Here is a 17,962-nt window from a genome sequence, read left to right as displayed (position 1 = left end):
CTGGTGGTGTGAGGACACACAGCATTCACTTGACTAGAGTTGTCATTTAGCTGTTAAAAGGAATTCTTGGTGTGGTTAACGTTCTTCAGCCAGCAATATAAATCACAGCTGATCTTTGTTCGATATAGCTCCTTTCCTTAACCTAGGGCAAGTGAGAATTGAATGCTGGGGAAGGAAGAAGGAAGAAAATAGCTTATTTTCTTCATTTGCTTTGCCTGAGGATTATAGCTTCTTAGAAGCTGTGTGAACTAGCAAATGATAGCATTATAGATTTAAAGCTAGAAGGCACCTTAGAGGTCATCCAATTCAACCCAATTTGTGATTTGCCGGTCATATTGACAGTGAGTAGCAAAGCCAAGATTCAAAAACAATTCCTCATACTCACAATTCAATGATCTTTCCAATGAATCAAACTATCTCCTTAGAAGATTTTTTTTTTTGGCCACAGCAACTTGGGAAGACCATTTCCTAAGGTATGAAAGGTCTGTAATCTGTAGGCAGGGAAAAAGGAAGGAATTGTCCCTACAGATGCAAACACAGATCCTTGAAAGCTTAAAGCCAGAGAAGTCCATCAAGACGTATCATTTAATGCGTGGACAATTGTTTGCAAAGGTGCAACATGGCAGAGGGTTATAGGACAGAACAGAAGGCTATGTTCAGTGAATTCTCATCACACCCAGGACAAAATACAAATGCCTTAGCCTGGCATTTAAAGACCTCCATATTCTGGCTCCCACCTACCATTTCTGCCTTAGTTTATAGAGCTTCCTTTAATAAACTATATTTCAACCAAACTCGACTTTGAACTGTTCCCCAAGCTCCATACTCCATCCCAAAGGATCTTCTCCTACTCCTATGCATCCCACAATCTGTTCCTCATGCCTGGAATACTCCTTTCTCATCTCTGCCTCTCAAAATCTTTATGTTCCTTCAAGGCCCAGCTGGGGTGCTGCCTCCTTTGTGAACTGTGCCCTGATCATTCTCAGCTATTACTACTCTCTCCATTTGCAGGGTTTCTTCTGCCACACTTAGTTATCTGTATATCATTTCCCCCAGGTCAGATCCCCCAGGTTCCTTGAAGGCAACATGATGTAATGGACTTGCTGTCAGAAACCCTGGATTTCAGACTCAGCTCCAATACTTACTAGCTCTGTAACTATAAATGAGTTATCACCTCATTCTTCTAGTCTTATTTGATGAAGCTCAGATAGCAATAGTCTTTGGACAAGTCAGTCCACTAATATCATTCTTTTATAATTAATATTTAGATCTGGAAGGGACCTTAGAGGCCATCAGCTCCAATCATCTCATTTTTATGGATAAGGCCCAGAGATGCTAAGTAACTTATCTATAGTCACACAGCTAGTAAGTAGCAGAGTTGGGATTTGGAATGGGGCCCTCAGATTCTACACCCAGCACTTTTTCCACTGAAGCATGCTTCTGCTTGCTCTGTGAAGTAACTAACTGTTGGTTTCTAAAACATTTCTGTAGGCTTTTAACCTCTTTGCCATTATTAGTAGTATTATAATTGTTGTTCAGTTGTTTTAGTCATGTCCGACACTCTGTGACCCCATTTGTAATTTTCTAGGCAGAGATACTGGAGAAATGGTTTGCCATTTCCTTCCCCAGCTCATTTTACAGATAAGGAGACTGAAGCAAACAGGGTAAGTGACTTGCCCAGAGGCACACGGCAAATAAGTGTCTGAGGCTGGATTTGAACTGTGGTCTTCCTGACTCCAGGTCCAGTGTGTTATCCACTGCACTACCTAGCTATTACTATTATTATTATTATTATCACTGCCACTGCCACCACTGTCATCTAGGGGAACACAGAGCTAGAGTATTTTGGCTACTGCCCTTCTTGATTCCTCTGTCAGATCGTCTTCAGTGGGGAGAGAAGCTTTACTGTGAGACCAGTTGGGAGCATGGTGGCCGAGCATTTTCTCCTGGTCTCACTTCTTGGAGAATCAGGAAGAAGGAAGGAGGAAGGTACTTTCCCTGATTCCATCTCAGGGTGAGTCACAAGGGAGCTTTGAGCTCACTCGGCACTCTTTGTGAATCAGTCCCCAGGACATAAATCTTATCACATAGAAGAAGGCTGTCACAGGAGCCAGAGGGGCATAGAGCTAGAACATACTGAGATTGGGAAGGACTTAAAAAGCCATCTAATTATTACTATTGTTATTCTTGTTAACCACCACTAAATATTTCTAATGATAAAACAAACTTAGTCATAGTTATTATTTGTGATAATAATAATAAAACAATAACAATAGTCAGCATTTATACAGCACTTTCAGATTTGTAAAGCACTTTCTTAAGTGCTTTATCTCATTTTATCCTCGTAACAATCCTCCCATTTTACAGATGAGGAAACAGGCAAACAGAAGTTGTGACTTGCCCAGGGTACCACAGCTAGGAAGTGTTTGATACAGGATTTTAACTCAGGACTTTATCATTGCAGGCCCAGCGCTCTATCTCTCCTCTGCCACATAGCCCTGCTCAGTGAAGGGACCCCTGATACAGCATTTTAAAAGTGTTTTTTTTTGTCCAGTACTTTATAATATCAGCATCTGCCTTTGAAAGAGCTATTAATTCAATGGGTGCAGACACTCCCTTCAGTGACTCAGATGGTATCTGAGAGTTGCTGTGCAGAAACCTATTTCCCCATGGCCAACTTTGTGATCAGTCTCTCTAAGCTTAGCTAAGCAGACCTCAGGCAACAGACTCTCAGAAAGAAATAGGGATGTTTGTTTTGGCAAAATGCGGTTTGGAAGATTGGGGGTGGAATGGCACATTATTGCTGTCTTCAAGTTTCTGAAGGGCTATTATATGGAAAAGAGACAAGACTTGCTCTGTTTGCCTCTAGGGGACAGAACTCAGAGTAATGGGTTGGCCAATTTAAGCTTGCTGTCAAGGAAAACCTTCTTCCAAGGATGCTGGCCAAAAGTGGAATTGGCAGCTGGGAGAAATAATGGTTTTCTCCTCCCTGGAGGTCTTCAAACTTAGGCCAGACACCTACTTGTCAGGGATGTTATAGTAGGGGACTCTTTTGAGGGGATATGGGCTGTTCTTAATGGCTGCTAAGGTCCCTTAAGGTTCCAAATTTCTGGGATTCCATTCATCATCATCCCATTTTGGAGCCCTGACAGAATTCACGCCTTGCTGTCATAGCCTATGAGGACTCAAGGTCACTTCCACAACAAGCTGACCCCTGGGATGAAGACTCGATTGGAGGCACAATAACAGATATAGTGATAAAAGATACTCTAGATAATTTCCACCCAGTTGGCCTTTAAATATATTGGGGTGGTGTTCCTGGTTCGTTGGAGGGATTGTACATTGAGCAGCATCCTGTCCAACTCTGTTTTTTATGCCCATTACACCAGAACATTCTATACTTGTAATATTCAATTATAGCAACCTTAGAGCAGCAATTTTATTTAACTCATACAATTCGGTTCTTTTTTTTTCCTTCACATTATGGACTGTGAGAGGTGGAAAGACCTTAGAAAAGCTAGACTAGCTCCTTCTCATTTTACAGGTGAAGGGATGGGGAAGAGAAGTGACCCGTCTAAGATAATATAAGATTTAAGGTTGATCTGGGCTTCATACACAAATCTTTCCGTACTCCTAGTTCAAAGCTCTTTCTACTACCCCACACTATCCTTTCAATGGTCTTTGGGGGCCATCTGGGATGATTATTTCATTTATCAAATAACCACAGAAATGCAAACAAGTGACAGAAAAGAGGATGTGATTATTTTGCACCGAATGTCCTGGGAATCCCACAACCGGACAGAGAAGATAAATGACCACACTTCAGATGTGATGAAAAATGAGAGATTTATTGCACTCAGGGGGTTCAGTACCATGGAGAGCGCCAGGGAATGAGCTCTATTCTAATTTTCAGGGATGGGAACCAAGGCTGGAAAAGCTTTGCTGCAGACAGTCAGTTGATCTGGACTGAGATTAAAGATCCAAGTTGTATGACAATTTAAAAAGCAAATAGGAAACTGTAGTTTACGTTCAGGAAAAAAAAAAGCTGCATGAAAATAGACATTTCTGTTACTCTACAAATCAGTTCTAGTTCATGTGAAGGAGAAAACTCCTAACTTCAGGAACAAAATAGGAAGTAGTTTATATAATCAGGCTGCTGTGAAACCCCTATGCTACATACAAACCACTTATAAAAAGTCACAAACTGAGTCTTAAGAAAAATGGTGGCACAGGACACATTCTCCCTTCCCAAATGGAGAATTTTTTTTGAGCCATGATAATTTGCATTGGATATGATTTCTTCATTATTATTTCACTGGTCCTTTTTTATGACCCCCTAGGCAAGGATGTGACTTACAGATAATGGTGAATTCATTCTTTTGCAGGTTGTTTTCTGAAACTTGGAATAGGATGGAGTCCATAAAATTGCCGACTTTCCCCCCAGCTTTTCGTGACACATCCTTCATCTAAGTTGGGGGGGAATACTGAAGGGTCCAACTTCAGTTCTTCACTCCTTTTTCTATTGGCTTCATTTTGCATCCTGAATATTTCTCCTCCAGATGATCTTACTGGGTGGATTTTGCAAAGAGGCACATTTAGGCTCAATAGGAGGAAAATTTTCATGTTGTCAAGAGAAAGGGAGGTAGGTTTCCTGGAATGTTGGGTGGAGGCCCTGTGGCAAATCCATGGGAGGACATGGACAAGTGTCACCTAGGATGAGAAGGCATGGATGACTGTGATCTGGGTCACTGGAGGGTATATCCACATTCATAAAATCACAGATTCCTTGGAGCATTTGACTAAGGAAACACTTCCCATCAAGCACAACTCTCCTAAAGTGGGATGAGCTGCCTTACGAGGTAGTAGGTCCCCCTTCATTGGAGGTCTTCAAGCACAGGCTGGATCACTGTCACGTATGTTATGTGTGTGTTTTGGGGGGATATTTTGAAGGTATAGGTTGAACTAGTTGCCTTCTGAGGTTGATTCCAACTTTGACATTCTGTGATTCTGTGACCTTCTCCTCATCAGTCATTAGGGTTTTAAGCTGTGAGAATGTGACCATGCAGAATTCAGTCAGTCAACAAGACTGGAAGCCAGGACCTCATTGTCTCAAGGAGTGAATAGCTTTGTTGAAAAGATGTTACCAATTGTTATTTGGCATGAGGAAATTACTAACCGCAGCCTGAGCATTGCTCAAGCAACGTATGTTGGAACTAGACTAGTGAAGTTAAAAGCGCTCATACTGTTAGGATAATCTAAGAGAGCTTCTGAATCAAAGAGATCATCGTGCCATTTGAATACTGTTGTCATTTACCTTTGAAACTGCTTGGTTGATCTTGGTGGTGGCGGTGCAATTGCCTAAATTGGTAATGCTACTAATCTCACTGATGAGGGAAGTTTTGGTTTAAAGTAGCCTCATTTTGTATTATGAGTCAGCCCAAAAGATCATGATTTCCTCCTCATTGGAATTCTTCAAAGAGAGGTTGGGGGCCCCCTGATTTGATAGATTAATATTTTTGTGATGGCAAATTAGGCCATCTCTTGTTTCAATTCTTATCTAGCCCTTAGTCATTGAATGGACATTGCCTCAGACAAACTGAGGCCTGGGAAAGACCTCAACTTGGAAAGGCCAAAGTCATCCACTGCATCCCAGGTCATGACCAGTCATCTTGACTTTTGTTTTGCCACTGACTTCAATGACTCTGGAAGAGAGAGGAGGCACAGCTCTGCCTCACTTAAATCCAATTCACTCTCAAGTCAAGAAATCACCCTCACGACGTGATTGGTCCTCTTAGAGAATGAAGGATCAATAACAACATTGTAGAAGAGACTCTCATTCAGGTAAAGATTGGATGAGATGGCCTCTGAAATTCCAGCCAACTCTGACATTCTGTGACTCTATGATACTTTTTATGTTCTATGTCATCTCTGGTTATTGTCCAGGTGATAAAAGTGCATATTGACAGCATAATGTGGGGCACACAGTAGGTAAATAAGAATATTTGATTGCTTGACTTCTGGAAATGACTCAGGCAGGTCAAAAAAGTGCCAGCACTCAATGCTGTATTCCAAGGGAACAGGAAATCTGTTCCCTACCCCATCTGAGACCCTGGGTCTCAGAACAAACCTGCCCATTCAGCTGCTCGTCTGCATTTTCTGGGTCTGATGAGGAGGGAACTCTGGGTTATAGCAATTCTCCCAGATCCATCTTGTCCAAATTTGTACTCTCAGATGGCCCTAGAATAACATGAAGTCTTGTAGCCCAGTCCTGGGACACCTCATGTCCTTGAAGGGCCAATTGGCATAAACATCAGATCCATTGAATCACAGACCAGAGAGCTTTGGGATTTACCAGTTGGCCATGGTCCACCCTGTCACATGATAAAGGTATAACTTACTGCACTTCATTTATATTATAGGAGTTGGCATTTACAAATAGGAAAGTGGCAATAGTTTGGGGATCATGGGCTTATGGCTAGAAGGAACCCCAGAAATCAGCTGGTCCGACACCTTCATTTTGACCATGGGGATTTGATGCTAAGAGATGTTAAATGACTTGCTCAAGGCCCCAGAGGTAGCCTCTGATTCCAAATCCAATGCTTTTCCCACCACTGCCTCAAAACCAAAAACAAGCCAAAATCAAACGGAAGCTAGAATATTATCATTTTATTCAGGACTTTTCTGAAAAGATTATATGGGAAATTACTGACGGAGGACTGACACAGGATCTGAGTCCTGCACCCTCACTTAACAGATGTGGAAACAATTGCCCAGTCTCCTCATTTTAAAGTTCTAAGGTACCAATTCTAGAGGCCCAAATCCGGATTTAAAAATCTAGAGCACATTCATTTGGAGAAGAAAAGGAAGATGAAAATCCATGGGGCAAAACCTGGCTCAGTCATTCCTGAGAAGATATTGTCCACCATGAAATACTGGGAGTCACTCATCTCCAGCCAATCTGTTCTTTGTGTCCTATGGAGTGGTGTTCAGGAAGGAGCGAGTCATCTCTCTGCAAACTTCAGCCATAGCATTCCACAGGGCATCCTGATCACTCTGCAAAATGGATCTTTCAGGTTGTTAGGAGGCGTCCAAAGCTGTCGATCGGATACTTCAAAGAATCACCTGGGATTTCTTTGCCTTCAGACTGATACAAAAGAATGAATATTTGTAGCAAGTGTAGACATATACACATAGGTACATTTATATGATTTCATCAGTGTAGGGAATTCCCAGCGAGGAACTCTTAGCCAATGTGGAGAGGCATCTGCTCTGCAACTTATAGCCTTAAGGAGCTGTCCAGGAATAGGTAGGTACATATGTAAACAAATGCCATAGATTCAGAGATATAATGGACCTTGGAGATCACTGAGTCCAACCATTCATCATTTTGCAGATGAGAAAACTGAGCCCCAGAGATAAGAAGTGACTTGTCTAGTGTCTTACTGTATTCAGACCCAACTCCTCTAATCCCAGATCCAGGGCTCCTTCCAAGGTATCGTACCATTATCCATCTAGCTTCTATCAGAATATCCATATTGTATGGCCACACAGCACTGTGGATGGAGAGATCACCTTGGAGTTGGGAAGATGCAGGTTCAGGTTCTGCTGGTGATCTCTAACAGGTGTGTGATCCCGGGCAAGTCTCTTAACCTTACTCTGTCCCAAGCAATACTCTAAGCCTTTAAGATGCAAAGTGGTGGGTGATCCATATTGGGAGAGGAGATTTCCTTATTGGGAGCTCCTAATTCCAGTGAAATCATAGGTAGCTGGGAGAAAAAAGCATGCTAATATGTTGATTCAACATTACCATGAACTCAAAGTGGGGAGTGCCAAGCAGGCAAATTTCTAAGTGATGGAGATCTGGTGACAGATAAGCTTGAGTCAACATTTTTCTAAAGCTCCAATCTTTGTAAACTTAGTTTCAGCTGTTTAAACATATGGTATGGTTGGTAGAAAGGTCCCCTCAGTTCTCAAATTCCTCCAAGTAAATATCATGTCCAAAGATTTTTAATCCCAATGATTTTAGTATTATTCTTATAAAAACAGACATATATGAACTGAAATGACATGCCTGGTACATTTTTGGCACTGTTTTTTTTTGTTTGTTTTGCCTTTACAAAGTAAAAATACACAGACATGTGAAAAAGAAAAAAGCTATCTTCTTCAAAGTATTTTACATTGCAGGGATCCACACTACCTCTCTCTACACTAGAACAGATTTAAAAAACATCATGGTTACAGATGCTGCATTAGGAAGACTGGAAAAAAAAAGACATAGGCATCCCCCCCAAAAATACCATCAGCTTTTCCACCCATCAGAACATTGCTTGGAATGCGCAGGTCCATCCCAACCTGGATCCCTTTAGGGGGGCAGGGTTAGAGTTAAGACTTTATGGGAGGAAAATATTTAGTTTTTCCACACTGTTTCAGAATCATGGAATATTAATAGAGTGCCATTATTTCAGTTGGCATAGGATTAGATGAAGCATCAAATATAAATAAAAGACTGAATTTTGCCTCTAAAAAAAACCCATTGAATTTCCTTTACAGTTGGCCTTCACTTCCCCAAACATCCCACCAGCCATTCATCTCCAAGAAGCATTTGGACTATATTTAAGGGGATGGGAAATGCCATCAAAAACACGGATCTCACATCTGACCTTGGTAGTAAATCTTGGGTTTCTCTCTGATAGTTATAGGGGAAGTTGGCATGGGCATGGAATGGCTTTCCACCACAAAGGGGCAGGCTTGAGCCTCAGACCATTCAGAAATAAGTCTACATTTCCAGAGAGGAAGCAACAAGCCTATCATCCCATTCATTTGAAAATATTTTAATCTGTCAACTGAGATTCCCAAGTGGAAGTACATATGAAAAGAGGTGCTTTTAACACTGTGAGTCAGCTGGTAGTAAACAATCTTGATGCTGTTGCAAGGGAGAATTGTTTCTGCTTGGTCCCAGAGAGCAGAACTAGAAACAATGGTGGGGAAAGTTGGAAAGAGGTAAATTTAAGCTGGAGGCGAGAGAATATTTCCTAATAATGAGTTATCCAAAATGGAGACCAACTACTTTGAGAAGCAATGGGTTCCTTCTCATTGGGAGTTTTCAAGGAATTACTGGAGGTATTATAGAGAGCATTCTTGGACAGGTATAGATTGGGCTAAATGATCACTGAGATCCTTTTCTACTCTGGAATTCTTAGATTCTGAGGCAGAGGATGACTAAAGCTCCCAGCTCTACCTAAATCTTATGCCCTGACCTGGGGCCATGTGCCTTGGGACATCATGTGGGAGTTGTAACCATAGTTCCCACTGATCTGGGTATGCACTAGGTTAGGGATGGGAGGAAAACAATGGCTTTAGCATAGGGCTTCTCCATCCCTTCATCCCACCCCCCACCCTCCACTGCACCTCCAGTGGATTTGAATGACAACCCCCAGAGGGGAAGAAGTTCCACATTGGCCTGGTTTCTATCACATGTAGCCATCTGATGTGTTTGGAACAGGGGAACAGTAAAAAGGCCCTGGTACTATGTGGCCAAAGGGGATTTGTGGCTGCTCTGATTGCCAGAAGATGACTACCTAGTCTCTGAGTTCTGAAGTTTCTTTCCTTCTCTCAACTGTTGTTCAGAGCAATGAATACTGCCAGCTTGATTGAAATCCTAGAGAGATGCCTTTCTTCCCTTCACCCCAGGTCTCCCCTACACACTAAGTCGCAATTCTTTCTGCGTTCTTCCCATTACTCTGATATACCAAAGGGGAGAGGAGGACAATGCAGGTAGATGACACTATGTCAGTGATCAACCTAAGAAGCATTGAGAAGAAAAAGGGAGAAAATGCAGAGAGATGGTAGGTGGATTCATTGTCACTTTGACTACTGGGGTCCCTAAGCCACAGTAGATCAATATGTACCAGGAGATGTCTATGTCTCACCTGGGAGACATTCAGCTGGTTGCTTACACCACATTACATTCTCAGTCTCACTAGAGTCTCTGATAGTTGATCAAGGTTTCACCTTCTGCCTCATACACTATAATACCCATAAAGGAAAGACATATACCTGGCTTCAGTTCTGCCCTTTATTGTCCTCTCTTTATAACTCCCTGCCCCACCTCCTTTTAGGCCTTCAGAGAAACAAGGACTGCAGCTTTAGAAACGTGCTTTTCAAAAATCTGGTTGGGGAAGCTCCTTCTGGTCAGTGCCTTCCCATCCATGTTGCTTGCTGTCTGCTTTGGATATACCCTGCACCTGTCTCTGTATCTATATATTGTCTCCCCTGATAGACTATAAGCTTCTTGAGGGCAAGGGCTGTTATATTTTTATCTCTGTATCTCTAGCATTTCTCACAGTGTTGGCACATAGTAGTTGCTTTTTAAACACTTGCTAATGGATTGATCCAGTCTATCCTCCCTCAGTGGAATGCAAGTTCCTTGAAGGCAGGGATTGTTTCATTCTCTATAGTTGTGTCTCCATCACCTAGGTGCCCTGCACATAGTAAGTGCTTTATAAAAATGTTTGTTGATTGATTGAATTCCCTATTTGGGAAGGAGAATCAAAGTGGGGAATATATGGCAGGGGGGGACTGGGGAGGGGTCAGGCACAATTCAGCTAACCTTTCAGCTCAAGATACCTTCCCCCTAATTGAAATCCATAGATTGACATCGTTTTTGAAATATGAGAAAAGAAAACTAAGCATCCCCCAGGGATCCTAGGCAAGCAGAGTTGGAAAGACCCTGCTGCCTACATGCATACTAATTTCTGGAAGCTATAACAAACATCATACTTCTCTTTGTCATTACTGAGCAGGTATCAGAAAAAGAAGATACAGAGGCAACTTGTGAGCCTGAATTCAGGTTTCCTCTGTCCCTTCTTCCTGCTGAGACCTATAGAAGTCACTGACCCTCTCTTGTGCCAGTTTCCTGAGTCAAGGATGAAGCTGGAGAGAGAAGATATCTCTGACTTCAGAGACCTTGAAAATAAGCAGCTACCCTCACAAACAGCCAATGATATGAGCAAGTAAAGCAGAAAAAGTTGGACGATGAGGATGATAGCTTTTGCTGCTTGGATATCTCCTAAAGGAGGGAGGGAGGTGGCAAGAATTGAATGGGGACTGGCAAGACTTGGTACCCCTCTACAAAGCGTCATTAAAACCTAAAGGATGAGAGCATGAAGGCATAGCATCACATTTGAGATCAAACTGGCCAAAGTCCCTGGGTCATCTCCAAGCCCCATGGTCCTGTGGAGCCTGAGCCACCTGGCCTTTAATATCTCTAGCTGCCTAGAGATACCTCCCCTCCCCCCAAACCTTCAAAGCCTCACCCCTGGTAGCCCTAAGTCTGGACATCACAGCAACCTTGCCAATGCACCATTTTCCTTTGTACCATCATCCAAAGAGACTTCACCAGCAGATCATGGCCCATCTTCCTCCCTTTAACCTGAATGACCAAACATACAGACACACCTGCCCTTGGGACTGAAACTGTGCCAAGTTCCTGGCCTGGACAGCCACCCCAAACAGCCGTGCACACCTATTTCCATTTAAATATAATAAATACAGTGAAGAAAACAGGAAATCTTCAATAAGGAGTCTAAAGGAAAGACAATGGAAGAGCCAGGGTTTCAATCGAATGCCGTGTGGTCTCTGGATGAGTTACTGAGGAAGTCCTATTGTCATTCACATCTTGAAGGTCACATCTTGAGCAGAACTGTCTTTATATTGAAACTTCGTATTCTCTTGTTTCCTATGACAGAGAGAAGAAAAAAAAATTATAATTTAAATTTTACTTAGTGCCTAGTTTTAGAAGTGGTTGCATGCCTTGGGACAAATTCCTTTCCTTCTCTGAACCAGTTTCTTCAATGGTAATGTGGACAGCATAACTCTACTGCCTGTTTCAGAGTTAAGAAGCTACAATATGAAAGGAGTGAATGCAAGCAAACTTTTTATATATTGCAAAGTACTAAATAAAGGTAACCTGATAGTAGTATCATAGTCACAGAATTTGAATTGGAAGGGAGCTTAGAGGCCATCTAGTGCAACCCATACTTGAATGAGAATCCTTTCTCCAATATTCCACCTCTGACCATTGCTGTTCGTGTTCAGTCATTTTAAATCCTGTCTGACTCTTTGTGACCCCATTTGTTTGTTTGTTTTTTGGCAAAGATACTGGAGTGGTTTTACCATTTCCTTCTCCGGCTCATTTTGCAGATGAAGAAACTGAGGCAAACAGGGTTAAGTGACTTGCCCAGGGTCTCACAGCTAGTGTCTGAGGCCAATTTTGAATTCAAGATGAGTCTTGCTGACTCCAGACCCAGCACTCTGTGCACTATGGCACCACCTAGTGGCCTGCTGTCTGTGTAACCATGGGGAAATCAACTAAATCCTCATCTTTAATCTCACTGTACCTCAGTTTCCTCTGAATTCCCTTCCGGCTCTCAATCCATTATCCTAGGACCTGGGTTCCGATCCTATCTCTGACACTGCTTGTGTGACTTCGGGCAAATCATTTAATTGCACTTGATCTGTTTCCTCATCTGTAACTCCCTGGGCAGCTAGGTGGCTTTGGGCCTGGAGTCAATAAGACTCATCTTCCTGAGTTCAAATGTGGCCTCAGACTTTTACTAGCTGCGTGACCCTGGGCAAGCCACTTCACCCTGTTGGCCTCAGTTTCCTCATCTGTAAAATGAGCTGAAGAAATGGCAAACCACTCCAGCATCTTTGCCAAGAAAACCCCAAATGGGGTCATGGAGAGATGGACACAAGTAAAAAATTCTTGAAAAACAACAGCAGCAGCAGCAGCAGCAACAATGTCACCCTCTCTGGGCCTCAGTTTCCTCTGAACTCCCTTCCAGTTCTCAATCTATGATCCTGGGATCTAGGTTCAAATCTTGCCGGAAGGAAACTTGCCACCATTAGCTCACAACCTCTATGGACCCTTCCATCTCTAGGTCTCTCAGCCTCTGATCTTCTATACAATGAGTAGCTATCCAGAATTCTCACTCCAATGGATGAATTACCACTACATCCAGAGGCAGCCCATTCTACTTCAGGATAACTCTAATTGTTAGGAAGCTTTTCTTGACACCAAATCTCCATTTTCTTCTTGGCACCTTCCCTTCATCATTCTTATCCTGTCCTCTGCTCCCAGGCAGAACCAGTTGCATCTATCTTCCATGCGGCAGCCCTTCAAGTCCCCGAAGATACATACACCTCCAGCTTCCTTCCCCTCCTCCAGTTTTCTTTTCTCCAGATTAAGTATACCTGGTTTTATAATCAACTCTTGTATGAAATGGGTTCAAAATACTTCATTGTATTTATTGATGTCTTTTGGCCATTTTCTAACATATTTTTTAGTCCTTGAAGTATAACATCAGGGTTTAGAGCTGTCTGGGGGGTACTTAGAGATCACCTCATCCATCATCATCATGTTAAGGATAATGACCTTGGGCCTGCCAATCATTTCCCCTCTTGGGGTCTCTAAGATTGGCTCTCTCCTCACTACTCCTCACTGTCCAATGGAGGTATTTGAAACTGTATGCAAAGCACAATAGAAACCATTAGTCCATTCTCCCAGAGTCTCCTATCCCACTTTACCTTCAATTTCACCACTCTCAAAGTTCTAGACTATTTAAATTTCCTCTCCTGGGGAACCTGTAGGGTCAGCCCTTCCTACCAGGTGGTCAGTCTGCATTGATGAAAAGGGACCAAGTATTTATCTCCTCCTAACCCATCCTAGCATCTTTTCAATGGAGATACAAAAGAACAAAATGGTCACCTCATTAACCAATTTTGATGGGGGATGCAGAGAGTCCTGGTGGCTGCTTCCCTTTGAGAGCTGCCTGGGGAGTTATAGGGAATTAAGCCTTCAGTTTCAATTTCCCATCATTCCAGCACCAAGAAAATGAAGGCACCAGAATAAGAATACAGATCAACTCACCCCTGTTTCGTAAATTGGGTTGTCAAACTCCGTCTCCACTGTGATCTGGCTGTATGGGTGAGAGTACATTAGAGGCAGGCGCAAGTTGGAGTAATATCGACACCTGGAGGAGAACATGAAAGGGATAAAAAGAGTTACTTTCTCAAGGAAACATGTTACAGTGCTGAAGGAACGCAGGCGCACTGCCTTGCATGCCCTTGCAATCCCTCATTTCCTTCAAGGCTCAGCTTAAAAGCACCACCTTCTATATGGTGCCTTTCTTGATCCCCACTCCTCTGAGTCTCTTCTCCCCAAATTATCCTGGATATAGGTATGAATTTGGGTGAATTTTTTTGTGTCTATCTGTGTATATATTGCCTGCCTCAGCTAGACTGCAAGCTCTTTCAGGACACGGATTGTTTTGTTCTTGTTTTTGTATTACCAGAACTCAGTGTAGTGCCTGGCACATAGTGGGAGCTTAATAAAGCTACTGAAGATGAGACTACTATGCTACAGATGACTGAATTAAGGCAATGTTATTGGCAAACAGATCCCCCTCACCCTTACATTGCCTAGTGCCTTTATATCCCCTCCAGTACCACTCTGAGGCTCCCTCCCCTCTTGTCTCAGTGTTAAGCTTGATAATGAGGCATCAAGAACACTCAGTGGATAGAGCACTGGACTTGGAGTCAGAAAGACTTGAGTTCAAATCCAGCCTCAGACACTTATTAGCTGTGTTGACTCTGGGCAAATCACTCAACTTCTGACTGTCTCAGTTTCTTCATCTATAAAATGGGGATAATACTACCTCCCTCTCAGGGCTGTTGTGAGGATACAGTGAGATAATATTTATAAAGTACTTTGCAAATTCTCAAGCACTATATAAATGCTATCTGTTAGTATTACAATTAATCTATAAAATAAATCAAAGCTTGTTGATTGATTGATGCTGTTACCCCTAAGAGAACGCAAACTCCTTGAAGGGAGAGACTTTTTCCCGTTTGCATTTTTATCCTCAGCACTTAGCACTGCTCAGAACGCATAGGAAGAGTTCAATAAATGCTTGTTGATTGACTGAATAATTCAGAGATCTCGACAAGCACCCATTGAGACTTCCGGATCTCTTCCAGTAGCTCTTCCCTTAGTTAACATGAAACCCAATCAGCATCATTTTATTGGCCCCTTCCCTTCCCTTCCCTTCCCTTCCTTCCCTTCCCTTCCTTCCCTTCCTTCCTTCCTTCCCTTCCCTTCCCTTCCCTTCCCTTCCCTTCCCTTCCTTCCTTCCCTTCCCTTCCCTTCCCTTCCCTTCCCTTCCCTTCCCTTCCCTTCCCTTCCCTTCCCTTCTGCCTTCCTTCCCCTTCCCTTCGCCCTTCCACATGGGTAGTTATTTTTTGCCCTTGACTTTGTGAGGCCAAGGACTAGTTTATTTACTGGGTTCTGCAAGAAGCAGAACCCAGAGACAATAGGAATGGATATACCTACCCCTGCCTCATTCTACCCAGGCCTGTGTGGCTTAATTGAAATATGAAAAGTGATTGGAGGCATTTGGCTAAAGGATTCAGGCAATCTGCTGCCATGGCTGGCTGGCTCTTACCTGGTGATGTAGATGTAGGCCCCACCCAGCAGTAGGGAAATGATGAGCACTGGGATGAAGATGGCCAATGCCATGTTTCCCCCTTCCAGGGAGGTCTCTGCTGCCGCTTCTGCTACTAAAAAGGCAACATTTGTTAGGAGCTCATTTCTTAGAGGTTTCACAGGGATGCATTGTGGAGTTGTGGCAAATCTGACCCTCACTTCCCTGCTCAATATATTTCAATGGCTCCCTATTAACCTCTCAGATAAAATAGAATCTCTTCGATTTGGCATGTTAAGCCTTTCATAATTTTCTCTATTCTATCCATCTGGCCTTATTATATGTGATATCCTTTCATGAACTCTTTAGTCCAGGCAAAGTGGCTTTATCCCTTTTCTATGATATTTCTATGATATTCTATCTTCCCTCTCTGTGCCTTTCCTGAGGTTGTTCCCAATGCCTGGAATGTAGCTCCTGCTTACTTCTGCTTCCTGGAATCTCTAGTTCCCTTCAAAGCTCAATTGCCACTTGCTACATGAGATCTTCCCTTCCCTTCCCTTGTGCCTTCCCTTCCCTTCCCTTCCCTTCCCTTCCCTTCCCTTCCCTTCCCTTCCTTTCCCTTGTGCCTTCCTTTCCCTTCCCTTCCCTTCCCTTCCCTTCCTTCCCTTCCCTTCCCTTCCCTTCCCTTCCTTCCCTTCCCTTCCCTTCCTTCCCTTCCCTTCCTTCCCTTCCTTCCCTTCCTTCCCTTCCCTTCCCTTCCTTCCCTTCCTTCCCTTCCCTTCCCTTCCCTTCCCTTCCCTTCCCTTCCCTCCTTCCTTTCCCTTGTGCCTTCCTTTCCCTTCCCTTCGCCCTTCCACATGGGTAGATATTTTTTGCCCTTGACTTTGTGAGGACAAGGACTAGTTTATTTATTTATTTGTTTGGTTTTTTGTACCTGATGTCTAGAGCAGTGCTTGGCATATAGAAGACCCTTCAAATGATTGCTACCCATTGATTTAGAGTCAGAAGACATGGATTTGAATCCTGACTTGGTCACTTCTACCTTACATGATCCTGGAAAAGTCATTTGACCTTTATGGGCCTCAGTTTCCTCATTTAAATGAAGGGGTTCACAGAATAACAGAACCGGAAGACAGCCCTGTAGCCATCTACTGCCACACATACCTGAAAGGAAACCCCACTGCAACAAACCTGACAAATGATCATTTGGCCCATACTTGAAGACTTACAAGGAGAGGAACCCATTACCCTTGAGGCAGGCCATCCTGCTTTTGGACAGTGCTAGTTGTTAGGAAGAACTTCCTGACCTTATGCCCAAATTTGCCTCTTTGCAACTTTCACAAACTTCCATTGGCTCCTGGTTCCTCTTCGACATGAGAGCTCCTCACGTTCTCCACCTTCCCCACTGTCTTCTCTTCCTCTGGACATGCGATTCCTTCCACTGATTCTCATGTGATATGTGCTCGGTACATCTCACCATCCTGATTACCTTCCTCTGAACAGCCTCTAACCTATGTGTCCCTCTCACATTGTGGCTTATGCTGCTGCTAAGGTCCCTTCCAATGCTAATTCTGTGCTCCTATGACCTACATAAAAGCATTTTCCATCCTTATGGGAACTCATGTTTGACTCCTTGATATTCCTGCCCTGCAATCATGATGAAAACAAGGAAGTGGGGAAGAGTTAGATTGGAGAAAAGAAGACTCAGGTGGGTGATGGTATCTGTTTAAAGGGCCATCACTTGGAAGAGGGAGGAGACACGGCCCCAGAAAGGCCTATCAGGAACACTGGCTGTATTCTTAGAGAGACAGTCAGTCTTGATTTCATGGGGAAACATCAACAACAATAACAAAATTCCCAACAATTAGAATTGCCCAAAGTTGAACGCACTGCCTCAAGAAATATAATGCTTCCCTGGAGATGTTTACTCAAAGGTGCAGTGTGATCTTTTGCTGGCGGTTTTTAGAGAGAGCTTTCATTCTGGTATGGCTGGGTTGGGTGGCTTCTGAGGTCCCATCCAACTCTAAAAACTTCATTATTGATTCTTCTGCCACCCTAGGGACTCTCCAGAAGCCCAGCCAATCGATACTCCCTCTGAAGTAGAGAGATCATCTAGATGTCTTAAGTGCCAGATGATGATCTCAAGGAGGAAGACGAGGCAGGGCCCAGAGGAGGGAATGTGAATTAAAAAAAATCATAACCATATCAGAAGTAGCTCGACAGCGGAAAAAACACAGGACTAGGCAGTGAGAACTGTGAGTTACAGACTTGATTTTGCCCCTAACTTTCAGTGCAACCTTGGGCAAATCATGTTTTATTAAGTGACCTCAGTTTCCTACCATTGGGCAGGACCCAGTGATTTTTAAGGTGCCATGGACCTCCAAGATTCTATGCCAACTCTGAAATTAGAAAAGGTCATAGGACAATTGCTCTAGAACTTGAAAGAATGTTGGAGGCCATCTAGTCCAGCCTCATCATTT

At 43.1% G+C, this 17,962-nt stretch overlaps 1 protein-coding gene across 1 annotated transcript in view; it reads right to left on the bottom strand.

Annotated features, from left to right (window-relative positions):
• Positions 1 to 3,827: 3,827 nt before the first annotated feature.
• Positions 3,828 to 17,962, bottom strand: part of SEZ6L (seizure related 6 homolog like) — a 252,151-nt gene continuing 238,016 nt past the window's right edge. The window contains exons 15-17 of the mRNA XM_020996645.2: positions 15,504 to 15,618; positions 13,931 to 14,033; positions 3,828 to 11,737 (exon numbers count right to left, since the gene is read on the bottom strand). Of these exons, the coding sequence (XP_020852304.1) occupies positions 11,708 to 11,737; positions 13,931 to 14,033; positions 15,504 to 15,618 (248 nt within the window). The 3' untranslated portion in view covers positions 3,828 to 11,707. The remainder of the gene's footprint in view (positions 11,738 to 13,930; positions 14,034 to 15,503; positions 15,619 to 17,962) is intronic.

The sequence above is a fragment of the Phascolarctos cinereus genome, unplaced genomic scaffold, assembly GCF_003287225.1.
Source record: "Phascolarctos cinereus isolate Bilbo 61053 unplaced genomic scaffold, phaCin_HiC Scaffold_4;HRSCAF=312, whole genome shotgun sequence".
Lineage (NCBI taxonomy): Eukaryota > Metazoa > Chordata > Mammalia > Diprotodontia > Phascolarctidae > Phascolarctos > Phascolarctos cinereus.
This window is presented reverse-complemented; position numbering and strand designations above follow the sequence as displayed.